The sequence below is a fragment of the Excalfactoria chinensis genome, chromosome 9, assembly GCF_039878825.1.
Source record: "Excalfactoria chinensis isolate bCotChi1 chromosome 9, bCotChi1.hap2, whole genome shotgun sequence".
In the NCBI taxonomy this organism is placed as follows: Eukaryota; Metazoa; Chordata; class Aves; order Galliformes; family Phasianidae; genus Excalfactoria; species Excalfactoria chinensis.
The window spans coordinates 3,051,917-3,070,634 of record NC_092833.1 but is presented as its reverse complement, the minus strand read 5'-3'; the positions used below and the strand labels follow the sequence as shown (position 1 = coordinate 3,070,634).

At 36.1% G+C, this 18,718-nt stretch overlaps 1 protein-coding gene across 3 annotated transcripts in view; it reads right to left on the bottom strand.

The window, feature by feature from the left end:
- CLSTN2 (calsyntenin 2) overlaps positions 1–18,718 on the bottom strand; it is a 279,156-nt gene that overhangs the window by 24,899 nt on the left and 235,539 nt on the right. For all 3 annotated transcript variants that reach the window (XM_072343954.1, XM_072343955.1, XM_072343956.1), the window contains one exon: positions 2,660–2,822. In XM_072343954.1, coding sequence (XP_072200055.1) covers positions 2,660–2,822 — 163 coding nt within the window. The remainder of the gene's footprint in view (positions 1–2,659; positions 2,823–18,718) is intronic.

Sequence of the window (18,718 nt, the reverse complement as noted above, 5' to 3'; positions counted from 1 at the left end):
AGACTCTGATCATCCCTCTTGCTTTCCCTGCAAGTACTGCTATCATTTGAAGTACTAATCTCAGCTTAGAGGTCTTCTGAATGTTATGTGTGTCTTACATAGGACATCCCTGTTAATTCAGGATAGCATGAAAAACTAGCTTTTTGCACATGAATAAACATGAGCAATTGTATATGCACACTTATACAACAAATATCATCTTACACATAATTAGAAAGAATAGGCTGCCAAATAAGCTTTTCATAAGCACTTTTTGCCAGAGCCAAAGACAGAATGATATACCTGCTAATTTTATCTGCTAAGGTGAATAGATATCATTACATCCAACTCTTATGATAGCAATTGTAATTGCACCGTGTTGACACTTTCATATTCTTCTACATCAGCATTTCAGAATCTTCTCAGCTCAACAGCGTACGTTAGCTTGATGTGTTTCAATAGTCAGCAAATTATCAGTCCTATACAGTTCAAACAAACAGAACTCAACTCCATGAAGGCAGTACAGTAGCATTAAGACCTTGGTAATAAATTAAAAAACCCTAATTCCTCAGTTGCCTAGCATCATGTGTTTCACTCAGCTGTTTACTGATTATTATTGATTAATATCCTGTAAACATTAATTCTTGGGGATACTTCAGTAGTGAACAATAAGGCAAATGCTAACTGTCCTCATTGTCAGTCAGGGGGTTAGCTTGATGTCTGCAACACACAAAAGGCTGAAAACACCTTCTAGAACAATGCCACCTACTAATCCTCATTACAGACCCTGCATTAAAATCTCAGCTGCTGCTTTTATCACACACTCTTGACACCAAAACATTCAGAAGAAGGGTCCTGCCATGATCTGCTTATCATCCCACTGGCTAAAACCATTGTAACAGGCAATTGTGCCAAGAAAGAAACAGCTAAGACATATTATAGGCACAGGGCTTAGAACAGACTGCCAAAAGAAAGCAAGAGCTGCTACTGGAATTATCTAGACAACTAGAACTGCCTGGGGCTACTACTGCACCGTGCTGTTGGTCTTAGTTTCAAGGCAGGATTAGGCAGGGGCACCTCATACACTGGGTTCCTTTCCCTTTGAGACTACTTGTGAACCTTATTTCTCTCCTGCGTTACTCATACTGGTACCGTACTCTCACCAAGCCCACGACCACAGCACACTACAGTGGGATGCACACAGAGGAGTATGCACACTCCACAGAAGGCTGTGTGCTGCACCAATGCAGTAGCCCTCAATGAGGTGAAGAAGCTGCCAATGAAAGCAATACTTCAGAATACTGGCATATATCCCAACAGTAACAAGCATATATATACTGCAATTAACTTAAGTTCATACTGTGGAGATGAAAGGGTGCAAATATCAGTTAGGTAAGGATGGATCAGTGTATATTTGTACATATATATAGGTGTAACATCACAGTGATTAACTAGCTATCATAATACTCAGCTGAGTTCAAAATGTATCAGATCGTGTTTTTACTAATAGCATGGCTTTATTCTCCCTTTTACCACCAAAATAAAGACTGGATCTTTATCCTGAAGGTTATGATAATCTAACAGTTGGGTTTGCTTCTAATGTTACATATGCTGAATAGCTCTGGCATACATAAAATGCCCAGACTTTCCAAATAAAATACCGTGCAGAGATCAAACTGGTAAACAAGTTAACAAGAAGGGAGAAAGTGAAACCATCACTGGAGAGCAGTGAGGAACTAAAATCTATGCAAAAGCATGTTTTCCTAATTGTAGTTTGCTTCACACCACACTTCATGATTGTATTAAGTGAAAACAAGACACAGCTTAAACAAAAGTTCAACACAGAACAGTAACAAAGAGAACTTCAAACTAGCAGATGAACAGAAAAGGACAGTTTCAAGTGGAAGCAGAGAACAGAAAAGGAAACAGATGTTGGTTCTATAAAAAGCATGAAAAAAAGAAATATTATAAATGGTAGAAAACAGGAAAAACTAATATTTATGTGAAGGCCCATACAAGTATGGCTCTGGAGTGAGAGTTTTGTGTTTGCTTCACTGCCGCTTTTATATCTGGTCTGTAGCAGAGTGAACCAATTAAAGCGGTGGAATTACTGGTAATACACCAAAATGTGGTGGAATTGCCGTCCCTAGAGATGTTCAAGAAACATTTAGACATCGTACTAAGGGACATGGTTTAGTGGGACATGTTGGCAATTGGTGGACAGTTGGACTGGATGATCTTAGAGATCTTTTCCAACCTTGGTGATTCTGTGATTCTATGTGAAGAGTGCAGGATTGGTCCATAAGTAGTGAAAACAACTACAAAAATATGGAGAGATTGAAAGAGGAAGATAAGTGGAGTTGCACTTTAGACTACTATTTAGACAGTTGCTTAAAGTTGGACATTAAAGGAAGTGATTAAAAATAGTGAAGTCAAAAGATAAAGATGAAAATATTTCATATTAAGTATATAAACTGGATTCAACACTTCTTTAGATGGTGGAATCGCAAAACTTGCCTATATCCTACCTGTTTTTATCCTTGGACTTAATCAATTATTCATCTAGATTTACTTCTCTTCACATACCGTAATCCTTTTAGTATCTATTTCACTATTCAAGCAGTAAGACAAATGAGATTCCATCCTGAATTCAAAATACTACTATCTACTGCCATATTACCTTGCCAGCAAGCACCAACTGTCAGCTGCATGGCTATGTGCGAAGGGTGAATAGGCCAATCGTTGGTCACAAGGTAAGGTTCATATGTTGTTCCATCCATGTATAAGGTAACAACAGGAAACTCAACATTGACAACATAGTAATGCCATTCTTTATCGCAAATCTGAAAGACAGAAAGAAAGAAAGATTAATTAGCTTTTACTGACTGGTGACTAACTTCGATACCCCATTCACTTTTGTAACTGAACAGTTTGCTTTTGTTAATACATAAAATTATTCTCCTAATATATCAACTTTTCAGAATGCAAAATTGCATGTAAGAGGTGTGTACTTGGACTTGGAGATCCTTTGCAGCTTCAATTTAAGAAAATACTTAGCACTTATATAATGATTAGTTATTATCAACGTTATTATTCACTGACTGTCATTAACTACTGCACTGATATTTAGGAAGTGCTTTTCAATGCTAGGATTTCTCTTGTGCTCTGTACACACACATATGAACTGAGTTCAAGAAGCCTCAGGCAGGCAACCCAAATCTTCTCCATGCTTCTTATATCATTTTTTTTTTTCCCCCGATATTCTGCAAAATGAGGATCCATATGATTACACTGATAGACATCAGTTTTGAAAAGCAGCAGCCACAGCTTCACTGTACTTCCACAGTGAGAATATCAGGGATTACAGGAAGACTGTCACATTTTCTTTGCTAGCTGAATCGGTGCCTCTGAAGACAGAAGCCCAGCGTGCAAATACCAACACTCATCCAATTCTTTTTTTCTCCTTTGTTGTACCTCTCAGATTTAAAAATTCAAATAAATAAATCACAGCAAACTGGTAGGACGGGGTATGTTTTTAGAAATAAAGTGATAGTTGCAGTCATGCTGCTTTCAGTTCTGCAGAGATATTTGTTCTGATGTATTAAGAAACTGAAGTGCTTGAATGCAGATATCCTTGCTGTTTTCATGGAGGCAAGCAGAAAAGTGACGTTTAAGCATAAAGCTGTCCTTGGCCAGGTTACGTGCTATTTCCTGCAATATCTGCCCTTTGGAAGCAAAAGTGAATGTTTTGTTCCAGAAGACACTTAAACAAGAACTTCTATTTCAAATGGATACATTTATTACTGCAGACATCACAGATCCACAGCAAGAGATAAATGCTGCAAACTGGCTGCTAGAGTCTTCCTGGTGTAAGTAGTAGACAGCACAGATATTTTCTGAAGGTTAAATGAGCTGAAACCAAAATTGAAAGTAAATAAATTGGAAGACTGAAAACTTTATCGAAGAAACAGCAATTGTAAATATGATATGCACTTCTGTCTTTCAAGTTAAAACAGATCACCAAGTTTCCTGACCTGATCATTAGAATGTGATTCATCATAGCCCCACGTGCCAGCCATTTTATATAAAACAAAACAAATGATGTGCCTGGGTTTGAGAGACCTCGTGTGATAAAAACAACAGGGGTTAATATCTCACATTTTTCAGAGAACCATCTCAGAGCATTTCTTACTTGTAACCTTAAACTGCATCAGCTGGAACATGCTGTGAGAGCAAGCAAACCTCATATTTACGGATAGAGCACTTTAATGGCAACAACAAACATTTGTGGCCATCATATACATAAAAAGCATAGTAATGCATAGCTGGTCTGATTATTCTAATGACTGACCAATAAGGTAATGACATTTTTTCATTTCAAGCAACAAAATTAGAAACAAATAATCATGGTGTGTAATCTGTTATGCTGTCATTTTAGACACCTTGTTCACCTTAACATAGAATGCCAGTATTTCTGCACAAAGCAACATAATGTAATATGATGCCAGTAAAGCCATGAAAATAAAATAAAATATACTAACTTGGCAAATAAAGACATTGTAGGCATCTCAAGAAAGATCTTCATTAAAAAAAATCTTATTTGCAAAGCTGTCCTAATGAGATGAAATTACAGATGAGTAAACTTGGCTTTTGAAGACTGCTGGATTGCTAAGCTGGTCTAATCACTTCATTGTTTCAGTCTGCCTCTACTCATATTAATCATATCATGGTCAATTAACCATCTTGAAGTCCTAGTGATGACTACAAACCATTACACTGGAATATGGTTTTATGAACAGATACAACAGCGTGTGAAGAAATTTTCTTAAGACATGAAAGCTCTTTTTTTTTTTCTCCTTTATATTGGAATGCTCAGGAATGGAGTGAAATCAGACTACTTTGGTCTGAGAAGCACATGGCAATCGGAAACAGTCCCTTGGTCTGCAAAGCATCTCTTTAATGACTTTATGCATAAGGACCAGATATGCACACATGAGAACATGCCCCTTACAGCTCAGAGATGTTCTTTAGCCTTGCTTAGCTCACCTGGGGCATCTGTTTGTCTAGATACTCAGAGAACCTGTTCTTCAAGAAGTGCTCCAGTGCCTCAGATCAACAGCAAACATGCACAAACCTCTGAGTAGCTTCCTAAAAGCCCCTTTTGTTTTTGCCAGTTATGTTCAGCAGACAATAAGTTCAGCCACACAATTAGCTGCATACACCCTGCCACTGCTACTTAGTGCCTGTTTTGGGTTTATTCCTTCACAGCTGAGAAAACAGTTATTATTTCAACTCCATCTATCAAATGCATGAAGCTTTATTTTAAGTTTGTACTCCTTTCATGAAAAGATTAGATGTTCTGCCTTTATGTCACTTTTGATAAGAAGTCTGGATAGTCTCAGGAATACAACAATCTGTGCATTCATTTTGGATCTGCTTTACGTTCTTTATCAGAATCCCAAATTACTGGTTTAATTCAATCATGGCAATTTGTTGCAAACATACTTTAGACATAGAGGAGAAAATTAAACAAGCAAACAAACACAAAAGAACCTATTTGCCAAAGCAAAAGTTAGGTGAGAACCTCCTCCAGGGGCCCCGAGTTGTACACTTGGGCTGAAGAAGAGATGGACTGCTGACAGTGACTTCTGTGCAATAAAATGAAAAGAAGGTTGTTAATTAATGGGAGCGTTGCAGTCATTGCCAGCAACTGGGCTGGTGAAACCAATCTGAGATCTGCTTTCATTTCTGTCAGCCTGAAGGTGTTTCACATCTGCTAACACAGAGCTTAACATATTGAAAGTGAATAAAAGACAGAAATTGTGGAAGTATTTAATTTTACTCCTCCCTTTTTCTTATCATGGAGAAATTCTATGCATTAATTCCATTAAACTTTGGGATTAATTAATTCACAATTGAATTCTTATCAATAAATAATCCTTTCTGAAGAAGCTATGTAAACGTTTACAATTTTTGTCACTTGCCTTTTTTTTTGTGACATCAAAGAAACATTAAATGGTTTCAGTGTTTCTGGATAGACACACAATGGTATTTTTACAGCAGTGCATAGAAAACACTGAATATAAACAGAGAGCTCAAAGGTAACAGATAAAGATTCCTCAGGACAGTTTCACTGCAGCTTAAGATCTCGCATTAACATACGAACAAAAGTGTGAAAAAGAAAACCAAGCTACTAATTTGGAAACGTGGCAGTGGATTACCAGTCAAAGCTCAAACGTTATGCACATCTGCATAAATTGATTTTTTCCTTTTTCTTCAGGAAAATGTTGTACGTTTATGCACGTCAAATGAAAATAAAACTTCCTAAGTGCTTTATGTAGTCTGTTTATTATGCTGGAGGTCACTGAGTTTTACATGAAGGCAGTCCAGAGGTGAGCACAGATGAGGCTTTCTCCTTTCCCACTCTGGTGTTTGTAGCTTCTGTCTCTGATGAATGGGAACTTGAAAAATGTTGTTCAGTGAGCCTTCTACTGTTACATTAGAAACTCATCTAGAATATAAACTGTTTTCCTGCTGTTAATTCTCATCCACAAACTAATACTATTATTGCACTTTAGTCTGAGAAAAAAAAGAAAGAAATTATCTTACGGCATTGCTTTTGCTATAATTCCATTGCTCTCTTGAGTTTTTTTAGTATATATTTGCTTTAAATTCAATAGCACAGCTATCTGCAAAAACTGATTAAGGGATATAGGAAAATAAGTTGCACAATTGACTTTTTCTTTCTTATCTCATTGCTTATAAGAACCTTATGATTTGTCTTTTTTCTTTTCTTTTTTTTCCTCCCCATCACCACAACATACACTGCTATAAATATCCGGGTGTAGGATGTAAGCATATAATTCAGTATTCAGGATGTGCTTACTTCACCGGATACCTGGGATACATGTTTTGTAATACAATGAACACAAATATATTTCTGTTGTGAATATGCTGGTTTTACAGTCAAAATTTGCTTTCAAGTTGCCTTTATCCTCCAGTATAATGAGCAAGCTTACTACTCATTTTGGGGAAAAGCTGTTGGAAATAAACAAAAGCAAAGTGCAAACAGACTGATCAGATTCATGCAGCAATATAAATTGCTATCTCTTGTAGCGTTATTTATTCTGCCCCAGTAATAGGCTCTGTGCATTAGGCCTAATCTGCCTGTTCTCCCTCTGCCATTAAATTTTAACATCCAGATACATTGGCTTTCTTTAATTTTGCACTGCAGAACTCAGAAGGATTTGAACATTTGAGGAAAAGAGCCGGTGTGATCTTGACCACTGAGTGGAGCTGTTCAGACTGCAAATAACTAATAACTCCACAACAGCTCCCGAATAACTCCACAGCCTCTTCTGGACATTTTAAATAAAGCTCTACAATACTCACATTATGTACTGGGTTTTTAAAAAATCACCTCTTTGTGTTTCCCCTTCTACATTTACTCTTCAGCAGCTGTTTAACGTTACACTTTTTTCACTCTGTAAAACCAGTACGCCCTGCTTCTGAACTGGCACTAGATAAAAGAATGCATGCACAAGTTAAGGCAGGATGGAAGAAAAATATATCGTATGTAGGAAAGAAAAAAAGAAAAAGGAATGATTATATTCTCACAATTTAAATTAACAGACAGTGAATTGTGAAGTGGAATCGCAATTTCCAAGTTCACTGCTTTTGTTCATAAGAATACTGTTGCAGACTCAGCCTCCATATAAAAACTGAAGTTTGGATCTTGAATAGTTCTGCTCAGACTTGATCACATAGCATCTCTGAACAAGTTCTGACATTCTGACAGCTGGTGGCAGGCAGTGAAGAGAGAAAAAACCAACAGATTGCTTTGCTCTGGACTAGTGCTTTTATGCTACCAGACTTGAGCATCACTCTTACAGTTGTTAGTGGTAATGTAATTTGTACTCCTATGTGAAGAAGCTTTTCATAACTACTATCTGTATTAGAGCTTGGATTTCTGTAATAAATTTGATGATGTTATGTCAAGCTTCATATAATTCATAAATTTTGAACACGAAATAAACATTTTTCTATATTTGTTTAAAATTTACTGCTTATAATCAGCTCTTAGAGACCTCAACATAGCATTTCTTCCAATACTTGCATTTTATTGTCATGTAATTCTGAAATGTAAAGGCTGTGACTGGTTGTAGAATAAAGGAGACTTAACATGGTACAGGTGAATCCCTTCTTTCCGTAATCTCAATCCAGTGTCAGAGGTACATTTACCAGAGAGGAGGTAAAAGAGAGACTGCTTTGCTCCTTCTGCCACTGCTAAGCAAGCTATTGCTTTTTCATAGGAATTTCAGTCAGGAAATTAGAATGCAGCTTGTATTCCCTATCTTCGGTTGCATGTACTCTCCTGTGAGTTAAGTTGGACAAGAGGCAGAGGAATTCTCAAGACTCCATGGACAGTGGAGCAAGTTAGAACCTCTAAATGAAGCACCAAATCTATGCAAAACCATGACAATGCCATAGACAGACAACATGAAACCCTGAGAACAACACCTCTAAAAGTTCTCTCCAAATGTCACTATATTGGAACGTTATTGAGGAAGCTAAACAAAGACGAAGATATCATCTCACTAACTTTAAAGACAATTTTAAGGATATAATAAAGATAATTTAATACTGATTTTACAAAACAATATTTTTGCATGACTTATGAAACAAGTTGTTTCAATATAAACTATTCAGTACAAAGCACTGAGTATAGAAGTAAGGGGTTTCAGAAACAGCCTGTTTAAGTGAATGCTGTATGCAAACAAGCACCTACCTGTTACCTTCCAAAGTCAGTTTTTCAATAGTTTACTCAGTCTGGCCCATGCGTTTTCTTCTGCATAAAATTCATACAGTTTAGATATTTACTTTCTCTTAAAAAAAAATAATAAATAAACCAGAGTGTAGGAAACAACCAGAACATTTTGCTACCCTTAAGAAAATATCAGTACAGTGTGTTAAAATACCTTGAACTCTCAATATTTATTATGCAGTATTGTTTACCGACAAGTCAAATAGTGAAACGTGGATGTCCATTACATCATTTAGAACATTTTGTGAGGGAAGCACCATCCTTTAACAAATTATATCTACCGAGAAATACCTTGGGACTAATAATTGCTTGAAAACCAATTAGTTACATAACGTGATTATTAAGTATTCTTCTTTAGAGCTACTGATGTTCACATAACAAACGTACTGCTGCATTTTAACAGAAATGCCAATCTATCCTGCAGTGACAAGTACGAGGAAGCCCTTTCCATCTCTCCACAGCCTTTTTTCCCTCCTCTGTGCACATACAAGAATGGAAAAGCAAGCACTTAAGAGAGGTGAGCCTGTATTTAGTACCAGACTTACAGAGGCAGGACCTATTTTCATCTTTGGTTTGTGGTGTATTTCATTTTGAGGTTTAACAGAACAAATGTCTTTCACCTAAAGAAGGGCATGAAGAAAACCACTGCCATCACAGTAGCAACTGGGACAAGTATTTTATTACCATGACTAAGTTTGAATCTGAATTATGTATCATCCTCAATTTAAAAGAGCCAAGCAAACATCTGACTCTGAATTTTCCCATATTTATTATCTGGATTTGTCTAAACTACCTGCCCTGTATGCTGGAGGGGTGATGCTAATTGTAGCATTGAACTCTTTGCCAGAGAGATTTCCGAGTCACCTTTGTGCTATTGGCGTTCTGCCAGGCTAAGCAGATCACTGTCTTTCACCACAGTATTCTTTGGTAATCAAAATATCCACTCTATTACTGCTCTACTTAATGAAGTCATCTTTATTTCAACTACATATGACACTGGAGTCATCTGCAACCAAACCATCAAGCATAAAAGCTGAAAGGAATGGAAAATTTCAATTACTGAAGAAAAAGAAGGGCTAAAAAAAAAAAACAACGCAACAAAGCCAACAAAACAAAGCACACAAATTAAAAGACATCTTCACATCTTAAGACTGAGAGATGATGGAGGGGAAAGAACAAGTTAAAAACAATTCAGTAGTTCCATACTTTCTAACTCGGTTATTAACATGTATGTATGTACAGTTCATATAAATACGTCTAAACATGCTTGCTCACAAGGCTTTGTTTCTACTTGTTACAACCTACAGTCAAATAAATTTGAAAACAAGTTTGCAGAAGAGTTATGGATTTCCAAGTATTTACAAATAAGAGAATATTATTGTTACGATGTCAACATGGGATAATCAGGAAAATGAATAAACCTCAACCAGCTTGTAAAATCAATGAGAATATTTCCTTATACCAATCTGCAGTATTCTACCAGCAGTGAGACTCTTATTCTAGTATTAAAGACTTGTCAGTGCCTTCACAGCTTGTATAAAAACTGATCGATTTAAAAACTGCTTAAAAAAAAAAGGAAACAATCCAAAGATAAATAAAAAGAAGTGATCCAAAGTCAAAGAGCATGCAAAAATACACACAGAAGTTCTAAAAACAAACACGAAACTTAGACTAACATTGAAAAATAAATCGTTGAAGTGAAACATTACTGAAAAAACTCTATAATGTTAACTATAATATTAAATAGAATTGTTGATACTCCTTCGGTTACATATTAGAAAAGTCTTGGGAGTTAAAATAATGTGAAGCAGTTTGTGTAAGCTGTTAAAAAGACCCCTAAGAAAAACTCGTGAGATCATGAAGCAACTCCTTGCTTATTTCTCACCAATAACTACATTTTTCCTGGTCATTATGGTTTATCGCTGTGTCCCTCCTGCCCTCAAGTGAACAAGTGCTGTGAATTTTACTGACTGGAATTTGAATTACACCTATTAATAAATGCATTCAAAAGATCATACTACACATACATGCTTTCTCAACACAGACTGAAAGCAGCATAGGACACACACTGCTTCCAAAACATTTCCCATTTTAAAGGCAGACAGATACACCAGTGATCTCTGTAAGGTGCTCTGAGATATAGCATTAAATATGATGTTTACTGATGTTTACTTACAGACTGTATGAACATTCCACACAAGTTACTTGTACGTATAAAACAATAAATGAAACTTTCAGGGACGAAGCACAGAACTTTGCCTCTGAAATACAGCATGTTCACTGTCAGCATGGGTTTGTCCTTCGCAATCTAGAGCTGCAGACACTGGGAAAGAATGAGGCATTATACCTCCTGCCATGAATTGTTACAGGTTGTCAGGCTCAATAAAATACTTCGTGGTCCTATCAGGGTTGGAAACCGTTTCTTTCTAAATGGAAAGAGCGATCAATGGCCTGAGGTGAATGCACTTCCTGATAATGAAACATGGTAACAAACTTCTGCAAAAAATGAAGTTGAATCAAGATTGAGTCAGAGGACAACAACAACACTAAAACAATAACAACAAAATCCAACAGCCTAGCCAGAATATATACTGCAAGCTTAATTTTCTTCTGCCAACTTTAAGCGTTTATATAAAATTTCTCTTTATTTATATTGCAGATATTACATTATGATGTCAGTATGACTTTCTTGTTGAACACCTCTTAAATTCAAATAACTGAAAACAATATAAGTGTTACATAGCCTATATATGTATTTTTATGCATTTAATATATATGATCAGAGATTAAACAAATGCAAATACTTAGGGAGAGAATGCCTTTGAGAATTATTGCCAAACAGAACTCATTTTTACCACTTCACAAATAAGAGAAACATTAAGGAAAAAAAAAATCACAAAACCCAGCAGATCCTTTGACCGCCTACTTAACAGAAAGAACCCAATCACCCCATGTGTTTCATAGACTGAAATCTACAATCTGATGACATTACTTGATCAAAGCTTTTAAGTCCAGTTTTGAATTTGGACTAATTCCTTTACAAAGCTGTTTTGTTTCCAAAAGATCATAGAATCACTTTTAAAGGCCATCTGTTTCAACTACCCTGTAATGAACAGGGGTGCCTACAGCTGCATCAGGTGCTCAGAGCCTGGTCCAGCCTAACCTTGAATGTCTCCAAGGATGGGGCATCCACCGCCTCTCTGGGCACCTCTGCCAGTGCCTCAACACCATTATGGTAAAAAACTTCTTCCTTATATCCCGTCTAAATGTGCTCTCTTTACTTTGAAACCATTTCCACTTAACAATCACAACAGACCCTGCTGAAGTCTGTTGTCTTCTTTCTTATAGTCTCCCTTTGGACACACATATTGATAATGTACACATCAATTAGAAGTGACCAAATATATTTGGAATAACTCATGTACCATAAGCCCTAATTGTACTAGTCTTTCACTCCTACATTATTACTGTGTCCTTCATAAATATGATGTAAGCAAAATTGTGGTCTCTTTTCAGCAAACTGACTTTGGAAACTGTTAAAACAAGCCTTTGATCTGTGAGCTTATTCCCACCTTGAGACAGAATATATCAATACGGTGCTGTTTCACTTGCAAGACCCCATTTTTCTGTCAACTTGGAATTTAAACCACCTTCCATGATCCCTGGAATCAGTGTTCTGCTGAGCTGATACATACAGAGATTCTGTCTGTTCCGTATTTCTGTAAAGAGAACTTATTTTTAAATCCATGGAGCATTTAGTAATAAGTATGACCCATAAAAGAGATTCTGCTCACGAACTACAGAATGAAATAGTAAACTTGTAGGTTTACAAGTCCGACTAACCTCTTGAAATGTCTATTATTTGCTAGAAAACCAAGGAAATACTTTTCAATATAACCAAAGCAATACTTTTCAGCCAATAACAATTTTAAAAGAAAGAGTAAATTATCCTAAGACAAATCAGATCTTTATTATTTGCAATTACCATTCAAATACTAATATGCTGTTATTTTTAAAATGTAACTAAAATACCAAAATTCATGTTAAAGGTTAAGTTTAAGTTAGGTATCTCAACTGCCTGCTGATCGCTCCAAGGCCTGAGATTTCAGGTATCTGAGCATTCTGGCCCTATTCCTGAGGGATATTCAATAACTCAGTTTTTTTTTTTTTTCTCACTGTACAGAAGGACGCTGCATTGAGAAAAAGGAGGTAGGCTGTTACAGCTCAAAACAGGATGACATACTCTTCCCTTACTGTTGGTGTGTGAAGAAACACCACAAGCTTGTAATGCTCAGTTATGCAGTGACGTTTTAAAGGTGCAGAACATGATTAATGCAAACTGCAGTCTGGCGTCAAAGCAAACAGGCTGGTCATGGCTTGTTTGCTTTTGAGATGAAACACCAAGGTTCAGTTGCAAAAACAATTATGACAAGACCTCTTTTCTCTTCTTCTCCTCCTCACACATTCCTAACAACATGCATCACTTGCTCTCTCAGACCAAAGCAGTAGACTGCTTGTATCTATTCCATATGCACAGAAAGCACTATGTCTAACTTTGCATTCATAGGATGAATGTCTTAATAGCTCAGTTCTCAGCCACCAAGCATAAAGTCCTAAAACTCCTGGAATGGGTTGTGTGCACACAGAAGTAAGCCCGCTGAAACTCCCTGGATCTTGTGACTACTTCTCTGTTGCTAGAAATGGTGTCGTTGGCTCTGAACATTTTTCACCACCTGGCAAATCTCACTTCAAAGACTTGCAGTCTCTGAAGAAAGCACTGACACTACTTTGCTCTAAAGGCCCTCACCAAAGGAAGATGGAGTTGACACAGTCATTGAGCATCATTTTACGGGTTCCATGTTTTAGGAAAGGAGGATTTACTTGGAAGATTCTTACCCTGTTGAAGGTGTGCAGTGCAAAACAGAGATAAAGGAACTCCCGCTCTATCAACTCTCACACTGATAGAATATCTCCAGAGAATCACTTAGTGCTAGGCATATGGGAGCTGACTATTATAATAATTCTGAATATTGCTGTAGTCTGTGATTGAGGTAGCTAAAACTGCAGAAAGACACATAATACAGACTCCTTCCCCCTACAGATTAGTGTTGTATTTTCTTCTGTTCCAGTAGATAATTAGGACATAATACAGAGAAAAGCAGATGTTATTTTGTTTTTATTGCGGATGAAAGGTAGCAATGAGATATAATTTGCTACCTTCATTATTTCTATAAAGTGAAGAATGGTTGTTTCTGTATTTATACTCAAAGATGAGTGAGGAAATTATACAACCCAAATATTATGTGCAGTCTCTTTACTTAAATGGTAGCTGCTGGGCCTTTAATTACATAGCTGGCGTCTTTTAGAAAGATTGATTATATGTTATATACCACGCATAGGTAATTAGGTATCAGCTATATTTGTGACTTTGCCAGGGAATGTTATTCATCCAGCAGATAGCTTTCTTTTAGTACTAATTACAAGCATGGTCTTAGTGCTTTTATGTGAGGAAGCGAGATAGCACTGAGGGCCAGAATCCCAGAATACTTTTGGTTCACATCAGGGACATGAAACAAATAGAGTGTGGGAATGAATTTTCAGTGTTGCACAAACCCTAAAAGTTTTATAGATATCATTAAAGTAATTATCTAAAAGATCAAACATTTATTCACAGTTGAGCTGGTTGAAATTTTCCCTTTGAAGCACTGCTTTGCTGATGGAAAAGTGGCTCTTGGATTAAAGACATCTTCCTACGATAAAAATACTGTTGTTAGATATGGGTGGACTGGTTCCTTCCAGAACTATCTCCTAGTATTTATTTCATTATTTTTAGGTTTTCACAGCAAGAACTAAAACTCTATCTGTATTTATCTCTTATATGAGATCCTAATACTTAATGTATCCTGTTGTTTTTCTGCTACTTTGCTCCCCTCTAACACTCTCAGTCAGACCCAGGAGCCAGCTTCAGGCTTTTGGAAAGATACTGCTCCTCAAGGAGTGGATTACATTGAATTTGCAGTGCTCTCTTTTGTGAAGTACTCATCAATTCAGGATCAACAGCACTATTTTAGTATCTGTGGCTACATTCCACTCAGGGACTGGAATACGCTCACATCCTATACAAATACAGTACGCTGAGCGTAAAAACAAGTTTATAAAGCAGATTAAGTATACACATGGATAAGGCAATATATAAACAAATAAATAAATAAATAAGACTATGAAATGATCATACAGCAGTTAAGTATTCTTCAGATGAGATACCAAAAAGTAATTATGTCCATACACTGTTGAATAAAATTAATTCTAGCCAGCAATTTTTCTATGCAGCAGAAAGTGAATATACATTCTGTTTAGGGCCTTGATAGCAATAGATAGATAGGGATGGATTAGCCTATCCATTGCTATCAAGGCCATAAACCCCATCCAACACTACAAATGTAGCTATCTCTAAAAGGTAAGCGAAAACATACAAATTCCATACCAGATACACTGCAGGAACTGTGCGCATAATGAGAGACAATTTTGGCTGTATGACTATTTATCTTATCCTCCTCCTTCTGAATAATGAAACTGAGATCAGAAGTATGTTTGTTTGTACAGCAACTGAAGAACGTTTGAAAAATTAATGAATGATATCTGTATATTATTACAGTAATTTCTCTTAATTTGCTTTACTTCCCAGAGGCTTGTGATTATTTTGTATGGTTTGTTATTAATGTCCACTGTAGAATCCCCAACCAGAAGATACTTTATATTATTGCACAGGAAAGAAATTGACTTGTGTTCTTTGCTCAATTCTCTCTTTTATGCAGTAAACAAAAATAACATGAAATAGCTTTTTTTGATTACTCTGCTCAGAAAACTTTACGTAAATGAAGTTCATGTCAACACTTTCCTTCTACCTTGGATAATACGTAATACACATGGATGTTAATGGGTGGAGGATGGAACTATTACTACAACATAAAAGTTGCTCTTATTTTTGGAAATGTTATTGGGTTTGCTTTTTACTTAAAGAAAACAAAAAAAGGCAAAAAAAAAAAAAAAAAAAAAAGCAAGAATATATGCCAAAATTGGATACATAACTCTTCTGTACCTAGAGATGGTATCTGGAGATTTCTATCTGCTGCTGAGATTTCTGAGATTTCATTTTTCTCCTATATTTGCTCTTACTATTTAAGTGTGACAAAGCCTCTTCTGAATCATAGCCTTTAAGTATTAGTTACTCATTTACTACTTTTCATTCTCTCACACTTTAGCTTTAGATTCTGAAGCCCCTGTAAACATTTGTATACAGTGTTTCCCAGTGATGATAAAACATGCCTGAAGGATGTAAAGACGATGCACATCTTCACATGCAAATGTGAGAAATCACACTTGCACTCAAACTCTTGTAGCAAAATCACAGCTGGATTTATTATAATAGAAAAGGCCATTCTCTGGGGCAAGCAGACTATCAAACAGCATGAGGCTGTGTGCTCCCCTCAGGTGCACAGCAGCATACACCTGTCTCTTGTTATTTAGATAGCAACCCATTGCTGCTTAGGTTAAGAGGACAACATTATTGGCAGTACAAATTAATAACTAGCTTCCTTAAACTAGCCTATTCACTGTGCATTCCCAGAGCACAATGAAGAATTCCTTTATTTAAAATTAATTATTACTGGAAAAAATACATAAAAGATTTAAAGTTGGCTTTTGTTTCCTGGCTAACTAACAAAGAATTGTTTGCTTTCTGATTGTCACATTTTAGGTATGGGCTTGAGGTGCCAGTATTACATTAAGTCAACAGGTTTCATACTCTGCTAATTTAAAGATTAATTATTATTCCTAATGTCTATCAATATGTACATCAGTTGGCTGTCTGGATAATCCAATGTAACTCCTTCATTTCATTTTCTAAGGTAACTGAAACAACCAGCTAAGCTGAAATTTGGAAATTATAACAACATAAAAATTATTTACATCTTGATGATTGATTCTATTTCAAAAGAAAACAGTGAAAAATACCCTACGTGCCTTTCACACAGATGCAGACTGACTGCATCAGTTCTATTAAACTCCTACTTCAGTATAAAATATATAAATATTGTAAGATGGCCATAAACAAAACACCTAAATATTTTCGCTCTTAGCAGAGGTATTCTGAAATAGGAAATTAATGAACAGGACTTCTAAAGGCATGAAATTCAAGGAAGAGTTTTTCAGTACAAACGTTCGCTGTAGCAGTTACAGATATATTCTCTTTTTTGTACTGAAGCTTAAAAGCAGCGCTTCCTCAACTTGGAACTCAGACAGAACATGATATATTTATTGTGAAAATTTAAGGACATTTTTTATCCTTCCATTATTTATCCTTTCAAATGTTTATCCTTTCCTTCAAATTTTCAAGCAAAATATGGTACTTCATCTGAAGCCAGCAAAATTTAAGAACTAAAGCAGGATTGAAGTACTGAACTCCACATCATCTTAAAGGATAAAGGTTGTTTGGACTGGTAATTCTAATACAGCCTTGCACATGTATACACCAAGAACTCATCTGCTGTCTTCAAGGACTGAAGGCGGCCTTCAAATGCTGAAATCTCCCAAACTACAAAGTTGTGAGTAAAGATGTACCTACTCCAAGTTGTGGGGCCTAAATGGTTCTCAACATGTTCAGAGATCAGGTTCAGGATATGTAAGAAAGCACAAAATTACCTGATTTTATGAGTCTTTATAAAAATCTGTGTCCTGATTCTTCATTCTTTTCCTGAAAAGTTCCAAGAAAAGTCTCTACAGTAAAACTACCTAAATATGATCCCATAAATCCAGTTACAGTAACTGAATATTACTAAACTGAATACTGAAACTTTGAATTACAGAATACCTGAAATATCAAAGTATATGGGCAGATAATGAAAACCACTGTAACTGCTTAAGTATTTTCAGCTCATTAAATGGTATAACATCTTAGGGCCGTGCATTTCTGAAATCAAAACACAACTGGTCTTCTTGAAATAGAAAGTGATAGTCGAGGAGAGGAAGAACATTAATGCAAAGAACCCATGTGTGAAATTCAGAAAGACCTCTTATAGAAGTTATCTGAAAGAAACTAGACGTTTTCTGTTATCTGTACATACCAAGCTGTATCATATTCTAGTGTATAAACACTAGAGTTAGACTTATGAAATCATTTTCTGTTTGAATTAGAATGTACTTTTAACTGTGATCCCAACTACTCTATTTACTTTAGCTGAGTACTGGGAGATAATATAAGAACATTCATTAATTCAACCACATTTAGTTGAATATTCAGAACAATCAGAAAAAGAAAACTGGGATCTCTATAATGGCTGTGGGGCATGACAGCATACCCTCAACTCAGGAGTGCATCCAAATCCAATGCTCTAAGCAGAAATACTTCAGTGACAAACAGTTTGAGGTTACTTAGGCTAAGAAAAGAAAAATGCCATACAGGCTATGTATCCAATTATAACAAGAACAACAGCCAGCTCTGGAAAAAAATCTGAGTCCACAGGTTAATTGATGTAAAATAAATTGAAATCAAAAAGGCTCTATTTGCAATAATACAATCACTACTATTGGAAAATAACTAAGCAAGACCCTGGACTCTGACTAAATGCTTGAAAAAATGCAGTAAAATTCTTCACTGTCTTGAAGAATTCACTATTAATTCTCCATTGTGACTGGTACTGGCTTGAAAGAACTGCACTATCATCATCCAACGTATTTGTATATTTCTTAATAATGAATGAATAAACCGGAGTTGATAGGATCTTAATCGGCTGCTATACAGATACTTATAAAGTCAGAAGGCATGCTATAATACAATAATGAGACATATTGCAACAGATATGCCATAGTGATGAGATTTTTGGAACTTGATTTTTATGACTTGAATAAGTAGAAAAA